The sequence below is a fragment of the Peromyscus californicus genome, unplaced genomic scaffold (genome assembly GCF_007827085.1).
Source record: "Peromyscus californicus insignis strain IS unplaced genomic scaffold, ASM782708v3 Scaffold_9__1_contigs__length_137607984, whole genome shotgun sequence".
Classification (NCBI taxonomy): Eukaryota; Metazoa; Chordata; class Mammalia; order Rodentia; family Cricetidae; genus Peromyscus; species Peromyscus californicus.
In genome coordinates, this window is record NW_026294617.1 from 136055008 (window position 1) to 136070925 (window position 15918).

The 15918-nt window shown below is 38.0% G+C and overlaps 1 protein-coding gene across 15 annotated transcripts in view; it reads right to left on the reverse strand.

Annotated features, from left to right (window-relative positions):
• Positions 1-15918, reverse strand: part of Lrrc7 (leucine rich repeat containing 7) — a 477706-nt gene that overhangs the window by 234437 nt on the left and 227351 nt on the right. For all 15 annotated transcript variants that reach the window (XM_052730896.1, XM_052730897.1, XM_052730901.1 and 12 more), the window contains one exon: positions 13746-13863. In XM_052730896.1, coding sequence (XP_052586856.1) covers positions 13746-13863 — 118 coding nt within the window. The remainder of the gene's footprint in view (positions 1-13745; positions 13864-15918) is intronic.

Here is a 15918-nt window from a genome sequence, read left to right on the forward strand (position 1 = left end):
CTGATTCCTATAGTGAGAATAAACTATTAAAACCACAAGTTTGGATCCCTGTAGGGCAAACATTCAAGCAGAGATGATAAGTGAATATGATTAAGCCACCCAAAAAGACAGGTATACACACAATTTTCTTAATTAAAAATGAATGTTAAATAATACTTTAGAATAGTAATAGCTGGAAACTGCATATAAAATCAAGGGCAACTGTATTTGGCTTTTTACCAACTCTCAGGAGTGAAATTAAAAGTAGCCTGGTGACAATTTTTTGCAAAGGTTTTGACTGTAAAAACAGCATCACACCTTCACACTCCCACCACTGTTTTTCAGCTGAGATCATGGAACCGTATGCCCTCCCTCGTAAGAACACCCCAAGCTCACTTCTGGGAATCTCTGGGCATTCAATCTTGTTATGTGTAGGTTGGATTCGGAGTCAGGCTGAACTGGCCTTCACAATTACATGGTCACTAATTACATGGGGCATCACGTTTTATAGGCAAAATGGTATGTTTGCTTTTAAAAATGGGCAGTTTTCTCCATTCACAAACAGCAAATGACATTAGTCAATATTTATACTCCAACTGAGGACACTATGTTGGTACTTCTCCAATGTATTCATTTCAGTAAATGTACCACAAAATCTAACTTGATTGTATTCACAAAATTATTGAAAAAAGGCAAACAGCATTTCTACATTCTGAACTCAAGGCATCTTATAAACAAAACTTTTTTTTTTTTTTTTTTTTTAGGTTTTCCGAGAGAAAGGGGTTCTCTGTGTAGCTTTGCGCCTTTCCTGGACCTCGCTCTGTAGGCCAGGCTGGCCTCGAACTCACAAAGATCCGCCTGCCTCTGCCTCCCAAGTGCTGGGATTAAAGGTGTACGCCACCACCGCCTGGCATAAACAAAACTTGTAACTTCACAGAATTAAACTGCATTAACTAATTATTAATTACTTGAAGAAGATAGATACAATAGGTTACTTAGCTGCTACATCTGATTAATTCTGTTCTTCAAACTCACTGCTTTTAAAATATGAAGCTTGAACATTTTTAATGTTCCTGCTTTGGGCTGGGGTTGTAGCTCTGTTGGCAAAGTGTTGGAGTTCAGGGAGTCCTGGGCATGATTCTCAGCACCACATACACAAGGTATAGTGATGCATGCCTTCAAACCCAGCAAACTCGGGATATGGAGACAGGAAGGTCATCCTTGGCTACATAGTAGTTCAAAGCCAACTGGGGCTACATGAGCCCTATCTCAAAAGGAAAAAACAATCTCCATTTGACCATCATGCTTGTTCATTCTTCTATCAGGAAACAATATGTATAAGATAATAAAGAAATCTGAGATTAACCAATTTTCATTCCTACCTGGCATGAAGAGAGGAAACAGAAAATCATGGATAAATGTCATATTATGAAGTTTAATTTTTGCTTTTACTTAGGTTTTCCTATCTGAGGCAGACAGGATAATCTAAATAAAAGCCACATCATCTATCCAGGTTCATATTTGTGTGAATGCGACACACACACACACACACACACACACACACACACACACACACACACACACGCCTATTTGCATGGGTACACTCACCATTGAGCCAGAGATTAATACTGAGTATCTTCCTCAACCTTTCTCCATCTTATTTTTTGAGATAGGGTCTGCCATTGAACCCAAAGCTCACTTATTTGGTAAGACCCCAGATATCTTCTTATTTCCACCTCTTCAGTGCTGGGATCACAGCATGCCACCACACCTGGCATTTTAAGTTGATGCTGGGGAGCTGAGCTCCGAGTTCAATATTTGAATCGTCTCCCTGCCCCTTACAGAGGCTCTTAAGCTTGTAGTTAAAATAGCTTTCAGCTTTCTTTAATGTTAAAACGGCTTCTGAAGTCAATCTGTGTTCTTAAAACTGGCTTTAAATATATATCCAAGTATGAAAAGAAACATTTCTTTCTGAACAGAAGCTAAGTTTGGAACCCAAATGCAGGAAAAAGTCACATCATTATTAAACACTGAGCTTATCAACAATAGAGCATTGATCCCCGAGCCTATAAATAGACACCACCCAAAGGGAAACGTACCTTGTGAGATTTCTGTGACATGAAAGTTGTCTTTCCATCTCACTTTCCTGATGTTTGCTTTATTTGTTGTAACTTTTGCCCATCTTCATGATTTTCTTACCCAAACCCAGATCGAAATGCTATTTATATAGGGAAAATTAATTTCTAGCATTTGCATGAGGATTTATTCAACTACTTTAAGCTCCTTACTTCTTAATGCCTATTATTGTAGCTTATATTGCATCTGAAATTGAATGAGACTAGAAAAAATAAAAAAACAGAAAAAACAGCACAGCAAAACAAAACACCACTGTGCATGGTTATGAGATAAAGACATTGCTATTTTTCTTTTAATATATTTTTAATTTAGGCTCCTGAAGAAGGGGAACATTCACGAATTTAACAGGTTTTCCTGAGTGCTTATTCTATGTTGGGAAGTGCTGAACTTTGAGGAGATAGATGGCAGAAAAGATAGGAAATATGGGGGATTCTTTTTATTTGTGGAGCTTATATTTTATGAGGTGAATGCATATAATAAATGTATATATATAAATGTAAGTATATACTGTGTTTTAGCAAGGAGTAGGAAGACCATGATGTAGTCAGACACTGGGATTAATTAATGTTTAATTTCCTAGGATCTACCTAGAAAAACACTGACAAATTTGCAAGTGTTTGTTAAATTGTCTCTAAATTATATTTTACATCAATAACTTGAAGCATGGAACTAAAATAGATTTCAGACACGGAAAGAAACACTTGATTTTGGTATGGAGGATGTAGATTTTAATTACCTAAATTAAGATGAAAAGGATAATTATCACTTTTCAAACAAAAAAAATACAACAGACTTTATAAATGCCAAATTTAAATGATTGAGTGCCCCTTCAAATTTGCATGAAACATTTCTTGCTTATAAATTTTGCACAAATGAATATTCATAAGTATGGTTGATATATACTGAATGCTTTTGTTCTCTGAACTGTATAAATACATCAAATAGTTTACTCTGTGGTATAAGTGCTAAATGCTAGGAAAAACCTACAATGCTGTATCTTATATAATAAAACAACAGAAACATAGCTAATAAAACTTTTCACCTATATTCTGATTATTACTAATCTTTGAAATTATTGTTTTTATTTTGAGAACAGGCAGGTTACTTGCATGCTGAGCAAGTTGAATTAGACTCTGATTATTAAAAGATGAAAAGCACAGAGAAAGATGCTATACACACTTTACTTCAATCTCAAGAATTTTTAAAAAATGACTAACAAAGCCAGTAAGATTCAATGGCTGGGCAGGATTTGAAATCAGGATATCTCAAATACTGTCATGTTTGCCTATTCTGAGAAACACTCATAAAATCTAGGATTTTATAATTTCTAGCTATATATATTCAGCAATGTAGTACTTAAGAAAGGGCAATATGCATGGAATCTGATGCAAACCTACTTTTTTAAGTGTGTCAGCAAGAAGAAATTATAACTATTGTCTCTTTAGAGCAGAGGTGACAGGACTACAGAGTGTCTCCAGCACTCTTCCCACTAATCAGTCCTGCATGGTGTAGACAAAACTCTTTACTCTTGTAAAAACAGTCAGTTCTGCAACATGGATGAGCTCATGTGAGCACAGCAAACTTAAATTGTCCAATTAGAGTTGTTTACAGAAGATGATTAGATAGGAACTATTTTGCAATAATTATGACTGTAACAAATTTAAAATTTTGACATATGAGAAGGTACATGCTAACTTTACTTTATGTCTTAGTCTCTACAGAAGGTTACTAAGGATATGTGGCATATAGTGCAACAGTCTATAGGGTAAGTAAGGACTGGCAAGGAGAAGTTTGAGGACAGTTTACAACATTCTGCAAGGTCAAAGTGAAAGCATAACTGCTGAGTTAGTGAATGGAGAAGCATCTGGGTGATGCATTGCATTCTACCCCCAGGGAAAAGAAAGAGAGACTCAGCAACCACATCGTGGGAGGTACGAGTTACTTGTGAGAGCCTGCCTGCCTCAGTAGCATTACATAGAAAACCAAATACTTGTGAAGTTATTAGTATTTGGATACAGTCACATAACTGAATTTTCCTTAGGGACATATCTTGAGAAAATTCCGTAGTTTTTATGACCTTGACCCATAGTGTATTCATAGAGGAATACTTGTGACTTAGTCCAAATGCAGTGATTGACACTGATTCTGTGTTCCCTTTCTTTACTTTAATAACAGAGATTTTGAGTGAGAATTTCATGAAATGGTCTCCTTAATATTTTTTTGTATTTAATGTTTCAATTCTCCCTCATTTTCACTAGGCTGCTTCACTGGGCATTCCATCTACCTATATTTTGATAGAAGGTGCTGCGGCTCTGAGGACAGTGTGAGGTTCAGCTCCTTTTCACAATGGATGAAGGGTACTGCATGGTAGTGAAGACGGAAAATGCCTCATACAAGCTCAGTTTCATTCTCTTCAAATTGTCTGTAAGGATTTATGGACCATATAGAATTCATTAATCATATGTTTTGAAAAGTTCCGCAGTGACACTGGGAACCCTGACCCTGCTGACAGGACTCTGAGAGGACTTCAGAGGGTGAGGGATGGCACTCTTCTTCCTTGTATTAATTGCACAAACTGTCTGAGTGTTGCTGGCATGTTTCAGGCTTCATGTCTCTATGAAGACACCAGAGTTAAAAGGTCTGGTGCTGGGAGGTGACCAGAGTAGCAGATTTGCTTTGTTTTTCATTGCCATGAAGTTATTTAATGAAGCAAAAGACTTTGAGTTTATTTGAACCATCATGGACAGAAGAAATTCTAAAGACAGAGAAAGTAGACCTAAGGTGTAAGAGATAGTGATTTTTAGTAAGTTATTTAGTAATGGTGTTGAAGTAAGGAATTTTATAGGGCAGGGTAGCCATGAGCACAGTTAGTGCATGATCACGTTACCATTTTCTCCCTAACCCATTCAAAGCTTCCCCAGGTAACTTCCCTGAGAATGTACAGCACAGACAACCAGAGTTTCTCTTACTTTTCCAATATCCTCAAAGGTTTAAAGATTTTAAAAGTCTGTTAACTTCTTCCTCCTGTGAGTCTGGAACAGAAAGATTCCATTTCTTCCTGCAGATAGGGAGTGTGATTTGTCTAGTGTTTCATAAATGCTTTGGAAAAGGGGTGGAATAATTGGCACATCACTATCACACATAATAACCCATCAACTATGATTGCCTCTCATTATAACTAACAATAGTGATTTTGCCCACCATGGTGCTGCTCACATTCATTCATGTATAGAAATAAGTTCTAGAGGATGAGAGCAAAACAATGACTTAATTGCTGGAGAATTAGGAAGCACTTTCAAATTAATTCATTTTCATTAGAGTCCTTATGGTATGGTGTCATCTTCTCTAAGATGCTATGACAAATCAACAATCAAACTTGAAATAAAATCACTGACTAATTAAACCTGATCATTCATTATCTAACTTTACTGTATAACACAGTTTACTCTACTATGGCCATGTATCAGCTACAAGCAGACTTAGACTATTTATCCAGATATCACAATATCATGAAATGCATTCATCTCTGATTCACATAGATTTTATTTCACTATTGAATTCAGATGTTAGGGTGTCTTAGATGGGTTTCTGTTGCTGTGATCAAACACCATGACCAAAAGTAAGTTGGGGAGGAAAGAGTTTATTTGGCTTATACTTCCATGTTGTAGTCCATCACTGAAGGAAGTCAGGACAGGAATTCAAACAGGGCAGGAACCTGGAGGCAGGAGCTGTTGCAGAGGCCATGGAGGGGTGCTGCTTACTAGCTTGCTCAGCCTGTTTTCTTATAGAACCCAGGTCCATCAGCCCAAGGATGGCACCACTCACAATGGGCTGGGCCCTCTTCCATCAAGAACTAATTAAGGAAATGCCCTACATCTGGGTCGTGTTGAGGTATTTTCTCAATTGAGGTTTCTCCTTTCAGATAATGCTAACTTGTGTCAAACTGACATTAAACTAGCCAGCAGAGAGGGTAACAGATGGAAAATCCATTGGTATGGACAGTGGCATGTTTTCCTTGTGTCACTGCATATAATTAGAGAAAAATAATTGCTGAGAAAGGAAAGTGGGTTCACAAAAAGCATGGGCATGTTTTTATTTATCTCTGGCTATACAAATGACTATACTATAATTATCCAAAACTTCTTTAGAAGGTCAAGGCTAATGAACTTATTTTTAAGAAAAAAAGAATGATTTTTATTGACAATAAGAAGCAGGAACCTCATTTTCCAGTTTATTGCTTTCCAGTTAACTGGGTATTTTGTTTATACCATGTAGGTAAATATTCTATGTAGTGAGATCTTTTAAAATTTATCTTTTAACTGAAAGATGAGAACATAAAAACTTCACATCTGACAGGGAATTCTGTGATACTTTGATGCATGTGTGCACTGGGCAATGCTGAGACTAGTTTCCACCCACCCATCTCCTCAACTATTTATCATTTCATTGGTGAAAACATTTGAACTCATTTCTTGTTGATTTTTGAAACATCTCATACTTTCTGAGCATATCAAGACACCTAAAATGAAGAAAAGAAGTGAGGGTAGGAACATTTAGATAGTGAAACTCAATAAGACACTGTAATGATGAGAACAGGACTCAACTAGGTAGAACAGTTCAGCAAGCTGAAAGAGGCTGAGACTGTTCACAGTCAGTGGGGAGAGGGCAGGCTGCTGAGTGTCACTGGGGAGACTGTTCACAGTCAGTGGGGGGACAAGCTGCTGAGTGTCACTGGGGAGACTGTTCACAGTCAGTAGGGAGAGGGCAGGCTGCTGAGTGTCACTGGGGAGACTGTTCACAGTCAGTGGGGGGACAAGCTGCTGAGTGTCACTGGGGAGACTGTACACAGTCAGTAGGGGGACAAACTGCTGAGTGTCACTGGGGAGACTGTTCACCATCATGGGAGAGGACAGGCTGCTGAATGTTCTTAGAATAATTCACCATCCATTCATATGAGAAAAGATGAATTTTGGCTATTTGTTGTCTCAAAAATAAGTTTCAAACTAAGTGAAGACCTATATGTGAAAAGAAAACCAATTGTTTAAGAAGTATCTGTGACATCAAAGTATGGAAGAGCATCTTCAACACAAAGTCATGACACACAACACAAAGGAGAGAAGGTTGAAGCTTACACATTACATTTAACAATTTCTTTATGAAAAATGGCTTTTCAAACAATTTTGGAAGACATGCCACAGACTGGGAAATAATCTTTGCTGATCATACAAGGAAGAGGAAACTAGTGTTCAAAGAAATATATCTCAAGTCATCAAGAACCTAAAAGACAACTCAAAATAAAAGTAGATCATAAAAGACAATTTTTAGAGAAAAAAGACAATTTGACCTGAACAATAAAAAGTACAAAATATTTGCTATTAGGGAAATATTAAGAGCACTCCAATATGTCCATCTGATGAGCTGCCAATTAATAGATGAGAAGCAATAGAAACACGAGCTCTTCTGCTGAGACAACTAAAGCAAGTTGTTCAACCTTCAAGAAGTAAGTTCAGAAGGGCAACATGAACAAACTTGAAGAATAGGGGTCTGGAGATATGATTCAGTGGCAAAGAGCCCTGACTGTTCTAGAGGAGCTGGGTTCAATTCTCAGTACCCATATGGCCACTCATCACAACCATCTATAAATCTAGGTTCAGGGGATCTGATGCTCTTTTCTGGTCTCTCTGGGTACTGCATGCACATGGCACACAGATATACATATAGACAAAACACTCATACACAAAAATAATTTAAAAATAATTAAGAATCATTTGAAGAATAACCTATAAAATGTGGTAGTACTTTGTTGAAAATTTAAACCTTAATTCTGACAGCAAGAAGGATGAAGTGATGGTCATAAATGTCATAAATGTTTACATGTGTCTGTGAAACTTTATTCATCTAAAAAGAATATATTTGCAATGAATGTTAGACATTAGATAGACACGTTATCTGATATTCTTTTCCTCATAAAAAGTATTCACTAGCTTAAAACTTGAAACCACATAATGTTTTAATACCATTAATTACCATTACTGTTTTTAATGAAATAATGTCAGAAGGAACATGAAAGATATGTTAGTACAGAGAGGTCGAACTCTCAACTTAATTTAGAAATTCAGAGTCTTCACAGAAACAATTGCATTTGCATATTGAATAGAGTGAAAGTGAGCCAGATGAAAAAGGCATGGAAAGTGATTTATGCAGAGGAAGTTGTGGTGATATATTATGCACCCTAATAAACTTGCCTGAGGCTCAGACGACAGAGCCAGGCAGTGGTGGCACACACCTTAGATCCCAGCACTTGAGATCTCATGTCTTTGCTTTGGAAGCACATGCCTTTAATTCCAGGAAGTAATATGGCAGGGCAGAGAAAGGTACATAAGGCATGAGAAAGTAGGAACTCACTTGCTGTGGATATCCCTCTGTATAAATAGAACGCTGATTGGCTGGTAGCCAGGCAGGAAGTATAGGTGGGACAAGCAGAGAAGAGAATTCTGGGAACAGAAAGGCTGAGTCAGGAGACGCTGCCAGCCGCTGCAATGAGTACCAACATGTAAAATACTGGTAAGCCACGAGCCATGTGGCAAGGTATAGATTTATAGAAATGGGTTAATTTAAGATAGAAGAACTAGATAACAAGAAGCCTGCCACGGCCATAGAGTTTGTAAGCAATATAAGTCTCTATGTGTTTACTCCGTTGGGGGTCTGAGCCGCTGTGGGACTGGTGGGTGAGAGAGATTTGTCCTGACCGTGGGCCAGGCAGGACTGGAGAAAACTTCAGCTACACTCACTCTCTTTAGGCTGAGGACTTCATAGAGGTAAGAACTAGTGGCTGGCTGTTCTGCTTCTCTGATCTTTCAGATTTCACCCTGATATCTGGCTCTGGGCTTTTTATTAAAAGACCATCTAAGATTTGAACAACAGGAAGTAATACAAGAAGAGGGAAAGAGATTATGAAACTCTATTAAATGTTTGAGGAAGCTTTCTTGTACCCATACCATAAAGATAAAAGAAATTGCCAGTCACCTGTGGTTAGAGTGGCACTGGAATGTAAGTGTTATTAGGTCAGCTGTGGAGACTCTTAGCTTTGTGTTTAGGAGCCTACACTTTGTCCTAGGTTGAGTACACAGCACCTTAGGTAGAAAGAAAAATAGCCATGCTGGCAATTTAGGTGGCTGCTAGAGCTAACAAAGTGCAGGATCAGTTTGGTAGTGATTGGATGAGCACAATTAGGAGGCTGTTTAAGTGGGTAGTACAGACCAGAGACAGAAGTGAACTACAACAGCAGGAACCGAGAGTATGAAATGGTCTTTCCACAGACATAGGTGCAGCAGACATGGTAACTGAGTGGACATGAAATGGAAATTGAGAATAAATCCTTTCATTGATTGTCTCTGTGGATCACAGTAATATAAGCAGAAGTCTGGAGAATACATTTGGGTGGTGAAGTGTTTGGTTTTAAATGTATCATGTTTGAGGTGCTTGTGAATAGAGTTTCATGATCTCTTACCCCTTTTTTGACTCTCATTCCTTTTCTGTATTTTCCAGCACTCAGTTAAAACATTTAGAAGTTCCCAGTGTGCCAGGTGGGATTTTATGAGGAGTCTCTAATGTAATATCACATAAATACCATTGTACTTTTTAATATGATAAAATGTTATTTACCTGCCCAAATGTAACAAGATGGCTTCAACATTGTGCTCATAACTCCAAATAGAAAAGTGAGCAAGACAGTCTCTGAATTCAAAGATTATATAATGGACCACATATAGAAAAATTAAAAATGGAAAGTAATGCCTAGTTAGCATGTACAAAGCCCCAGGCTGGATCTCCAGTGTCAATGTCACCTCCCCACGGGAAAAGGTGACATCAGTTCAAAACCATTTACAAGGCAAAAGTTACCACAAAACAGGCAACTATACTATGCAATAATTACTTTTATTTGTTTAGATGGAAGGAAAATTTCATAATACACACTGTTTGAAATGTCTTCTTCTGTGTATGTGTGTAGTATGTGTATATGAGTGTGTGTGTGTGTGTGTGTGTGTGTGTGTGTGTGTGTGTGTGTGTGTGTGATGCAGGTATACTTGGAATGTTTTTTTTGGGGGGGAATTTTTAAACACAGCTTATTTCCATTATTACTCCTGGCCTCCTTGTACTCTTTAATCAACCAGCCTGCCTGCCTTCCTTCCCTCTTTCCTTCCTCTTACTATTTATTTATTTAATTAATGTTACATCCTGACCACAGTTTCCCCTCCTTCTTCTCCTCCCATTCCCTCCCTCCTCTCCCCTCCACGCCCCCCATCCACTCCTCCACTGTTTTTTTCAGGAAGGGGCAGGCCTCCAATAGGTATAAACAAAGCATGGCATATCAAGTTTCAGTAAGACTAAGCACCTCCCCTTGTATTAAAGCTGGGCAAGGCAATCCAGGGTGAAGAATAGGTTCCCAAGAGCCAACCAAAACTCTAGGGACAGCCCCTGCTCCCATTGTTAGGAGCCCCACAGGTAGACCAAGCTGTATAACTGTCACAGATATATGGAGGGCCTAGGTTGGTCCCATGCAGGCTCCCTGATTGTTGGTTCAGACTCTACGAATTCCTATGAGCCAGATCGGTTATTTGGTTTCTATGGGTTTTCTTATGATGTTCTTGACCCCTCTGGCTCCTACAATCCTTCCTCCCTTTCTTCAAGGGATTCCCATAGCTTGGCCCAATGTTTAGCTGTGGGTCTTTGCATCTGATGGATCAGTTACTGGATGAAGGCTCTCTGATGACAACTGTGGTAGTCACCAATCAGGCTAGGAGTCTTAGCTGGGGTCATTCTTGTAAATTCCTGGGAGTTTCCCTTGCACCAGGTTTCTACATGACCCTGAAATGCACGCCCCTCCAGTCATGTCTTTCAGTACTCTCCTCCATCTACCCCCAAACACAATCCCATAAATCCTCATCTCCACCTGCTCCCAGTCCATATTCTAGATCTTTTCTATTTCCCCTTCCCAGGGAGATCCATATGTTCCCCCTTGGGGATTTTTTTTAAATGTACAGAGGACTCTATTGAGATTATAGCATTCAGCTAGAGAGGAAAGAACCTGGGCTGAGGAAATTGTATAACTCCTATGTCACCAGGGTCCAGCTTGATGCCATTTCGATGACCAAGAGTGATGTGACAAGAAGTAAGATTAGGGTCTAAATGAATGGTCAAAAGCAGCTTTAGACTCAGTGAGTTCATGTATTAAATTCTCTCTTCTAATCCAAACATATTTCACTCAAGTTTTTGCTCAGATTGACAGGCCCTTGCAGGGATCTATCTAGAGATATCAACCTATGTTCTATCCCTGTGCTCCTGCTCTGCTGTGATCTCTCCCCGCCCGGAAGGGCTATTTCAACTGCCAACTGAAGTTCTGATACTACACTTTTTTCAGGCTCCTGTTCTTTCTTCACTTGACAGATTCCTGAAAGATGAATTAATCTCCTTTGAGTAACTGCCCAGGTCCTTGTCACAGCACACGGGGACAGCTTCCAGCTATAACATTCTGAAGAGCTGTTTGTGTGATTGCCAGCTGTGGTCTGGGCATTGTCAGCTCACACCCTTGCAATCCAATGTGTGCCCTACCGTGGCCTGACATCTCTTGCATGCCATTTTGTGTAAATGTTTCCAGGATATGGAGGTAAAGCTAAGTAATAGATTGAATTTCTTCTAAAGATACCCATAGACTTTCTTCTCGGGAAAGTAAGGGAAATTTGTAATTTTTTAGTGTAAAAAAAAATGACTGAAAATTATTATATGCTCTCAGTAAGGTTGCTTCTCAGGAACTTCAGGTTTATATATGGTGGTATGTTGTCTCATCATCTTTAAAAATAAGGTAAATTTTAATTTACTTGTACTGTCTACTAAACCTGCCCAAAGGCCAGATGTGATATTAGCCATATTATATTTCTTAGAACTATAATTTGAAAGTAGAATTTGAAATATAAATGCACATAAGCATTTTGGATAGTAATAACACATAGGGAATTCTCTATAAATCTATTATTTTATAAACATTCATTTTATTTGTTTATGTATGCCATGTCTATGTGATGCTCACAGAGGCCAGATGAGAGTCCCTTGGAGCTTCAGTTACAAGCAGTTGTGAGCCACCTGATGTGGGTTCTGGAAACTGAAATTAAGTTTTCAGGAAGAAATGTTTATTTTCTTAAATGCCATCTTTTCACCTCCAGTAAATATATTCCTACAAAAACAAAAGTGGATATGAGGCTCCTCTCCATGGGTCTAAATCTGGCTGCTATCCTTTCTCCAGATCTGTAAGTCTTTCTTGGATTGTCTTCATGAAAACCCCCTGAGTAGCCAGTTAGCTTAGTGTGGAATATTGTTTAAGTGCCTAGTTGACACATGTATTGTCTCTTTCAAGCTAAATTTGGAATTTGAACCCTTTTCTATTAATAGAATAGTCTTAGTTAGTCTTCCCATTCTCTAAGAATGCATGTGATCAAGCAATTAGAGAGTACTGATTATTTGTGGGTACCTGTCTTATCTTGCCAGTGACACTGTAAACTTAATGATGACTCTCAACCATTTAATCATGAATTCATTCAGTAAATATTTATTGAGAATGCATCCATCCTTATCCTAAGGGTGGCCTTCGTGTTGAATGTAGCTTTACACACAAACATTTACTCAATCTTCCATAGCTACTTATTTAAATATCTAAATCATTGTCTTAGATACAAGTTTTGTGAGGGAGGACTTGCTTTTTTCATGCCTGTCCCCTTGGCACCAACAATACTGAGTAGAGTAACCATTGCACTATTTGTATGTGACCATGGACACATTTTTCACTTGAGAACTTAATGATGGTAGGGCTGTGCTTTGCATCCACAAATTACCTGATCATAATCCTTTGGGCTAGATCTTTGATTCTAATAAAACAGGAAGCTGAAGTCATTTGGAAAGGAATGAGGTCCTACTGAATGAATTAGAACACCTGAGACAGTCTGAAGGCCCAAGTTCTTCCAGGAAACCCTCAGAGAAAATATCAACATGAATATCAATATTAGCACTAATGTCAACAAAATCACCAAGTGCATGAATTTGGCTCAAAATACAACAGATATGACTGAGCCCTGATAGTTTTCCAGGCTCTGCTCAAGGCATTTGGAATGTGTCAGTAGCCAAAACACTAATGCCCCTCTTGCCATCTGACAGAGTTTGCGATCTGGGTCAGGAGAAGAAAGCCAATAACCCTGGTGAATAAGTGGATTCTGTGCAGAGGTGAGTGCCAAGGGGACAGTGGAACCCAAGGAAGCAAATGGGAGGATTGTTTCAAGGAAGAAAACAGAGCTCATTGAGTAGGTAATACTCTGAAAGTGAGGAATAAACCTAGCAGAAGATGAGGAATAGTTTAGAGAGTTAGAGTGTATATCTAAGTCCAGAGAGGAATAAGATCTGGGGAAGTCAGCCATACTGTGAGAAGAAACGGAGAGTTTTGTTATCTTTCAAGTATGACTTACAATTTAACTCTTAAATAGAACTTAAATAAAGTCAAAGAAAAAGTTACTACTCACTAAGAAAAAAATTAGAAGTCATTTTCAGTAAAATGATATGAAGGTGTTTGGAGATTCTTATCTTACCATTTTTACTGATGTCGAGTTCTTTCAGATTAACTAGGCTAGCAATAGAGGTCGGCAGACTTGAGAGGTCATTATCAGGAATGCTTAGTTTCCGCAGAGCTTGACAGTTGAACAATTGCTGTAACAGAAAAGAACAACTCACTAGTTAGGCCACAGTTTTATTAGACTCACTCATACCTAAACTCAGTAGCAAATTTGAAGTAACCATTTTTTTTAACAGTGTGACAGTAAAAGAACCACTAATAAAGCCTCACTTTCCTCCACACTCAAATTGGAACAGCTTCACAACCCATCCAGTTGTTAGTGCCTTGATGTTTTTTCCCATACACAGATAAACAAAACAACAAAATGAAAACCAGGCAGACAAAAGCCTCGGAGTTACCCTCTTCATTCTCACAGCTAAAGGAATCACCTTAGCTCTCTTTATTTTGCTGTTGTATTAGATTTCAAAAAGTCTTATTTCCATTTCTTCATTCTGAATAAATACTTGTATGTTATCAAGAGCTATGGCATATCAGAGTACCTACACTCACAATCTTTTGTGTCCCCTTGCAGTGCCTCATAAATCATTAGTAGATGAAACAGGATGAAAATTCAGTCAGGCTCATTTCACAGTTCTATCATTCCAAAGTACTAGGTGAAGGAGAACCAAGTGCTACAATTGGTTCTGGAACCTAGCATTGTTGAAACCACTGGTGGGTTGAAGTGTGTTTCAGAGGTTGTTTCTTGATCTACTTGACAAGTATAGCAATGGGGTAAGGCAGCCTGCATTTTCAGCAAGACATCAATTTGGGTGATTTCATATAGGTGTTTCCAGTACTACACTGAAAAACAACTCTAATTTTTTTTTTTAAACTCTGTTCAACTCATCTTGACTACTAAAGACATGAACAGTTGGAAGAGAATTTTTTATTCATTTCTAAAAGAATTATCGTAATGAGATCCTTTCTGACATTTCTAATTCTGCTTTGCTGAACTTCCACAGATGAAGTCTGGTAATCATGACTACACAGTTGGCCAACAGTATATTTAACTACCATTTCTTCCTACACATAATTCCTTATTTATAGGAAAAAACAATTCAGCATACGGCCGTTATTTCTTAACCCATTAGCTTTTAAAAAAGGAGATCATATGACTTCTTACATAAGAGGAAATATGAAGTCTCTTACTTTGGGTTAGTCATCTTGGGTTCTTTATAAAGATTATTTGCTACTTGACATGACGTCAGAATTGCTTTTTTCAGCATCCTATATAGAAATGGACTTCCTCTTTTTATAAAACTTTGAAAGAGACATTTAATGGATTCTTTGAAAGACATTTCACCTAACCAAATAGGAAATACATGGTTACAGTCCCAGAATTTACTATCAACTCCCTTCCAGTGTGTGCTATCTAGTAAGACAGTGATGTACTGTATGAACATGCAATGTGGTTAGTTACAGCTTCACAAACAGTCAATTATCTCATCATTGATTTGGGTAAGACTTACTAACCACTCTTTTTGCTGATCACTACAACCATTTTATGAATGTTAAAACTAAAGATTTTTAAAATACAGTCTTTTAAGTCTTATTATAACAACTAACTTCTCAAGTGCACTCAAGATTTAGCAGAAGTATTAGCATTCTTCAATTTTTAATGAAGTGACATACAAATTTTTTTAAAAAGGAAACTCCTTTACATGCTCTACCGGGAAGAATCCAAGCAAGATCAGGCACTGACCCCATATCAGTGTCTGGTCAATCCTGACACTTATTGCAGTGTTATCACTGAACTCAGCAATTCTCTTGCCTGTAGAGAAGGGATGCTAAGCCATACAATTTGAGACTTGAGAGAGTGAAAGATGTTATATCAATTCTAAGCCTCACAGTTTTCTTCTACTAATGTTTATGTTATTTGGAATGTACCATACAATAAAGGGTAAGTTATTTTTGAGGGCTATCTTTTTTCCAGATATTCCTACATCAATGATTTATCTCATAATATGGGTCTTAGATTTGATGAATGAAGTCCTTGTAAAGCTATATTATCCAGAAAAGTTGGGTGACTGTTAGTAATTAAAAGTACATCATTGTACAGTATGATTGTCTGTTTTCTACTTTTCTAAACAAAACAGTCTCTTTGGAGGCACAGTCCTGCTCAGCTTTCCTGCATATCACATATTTCTCCT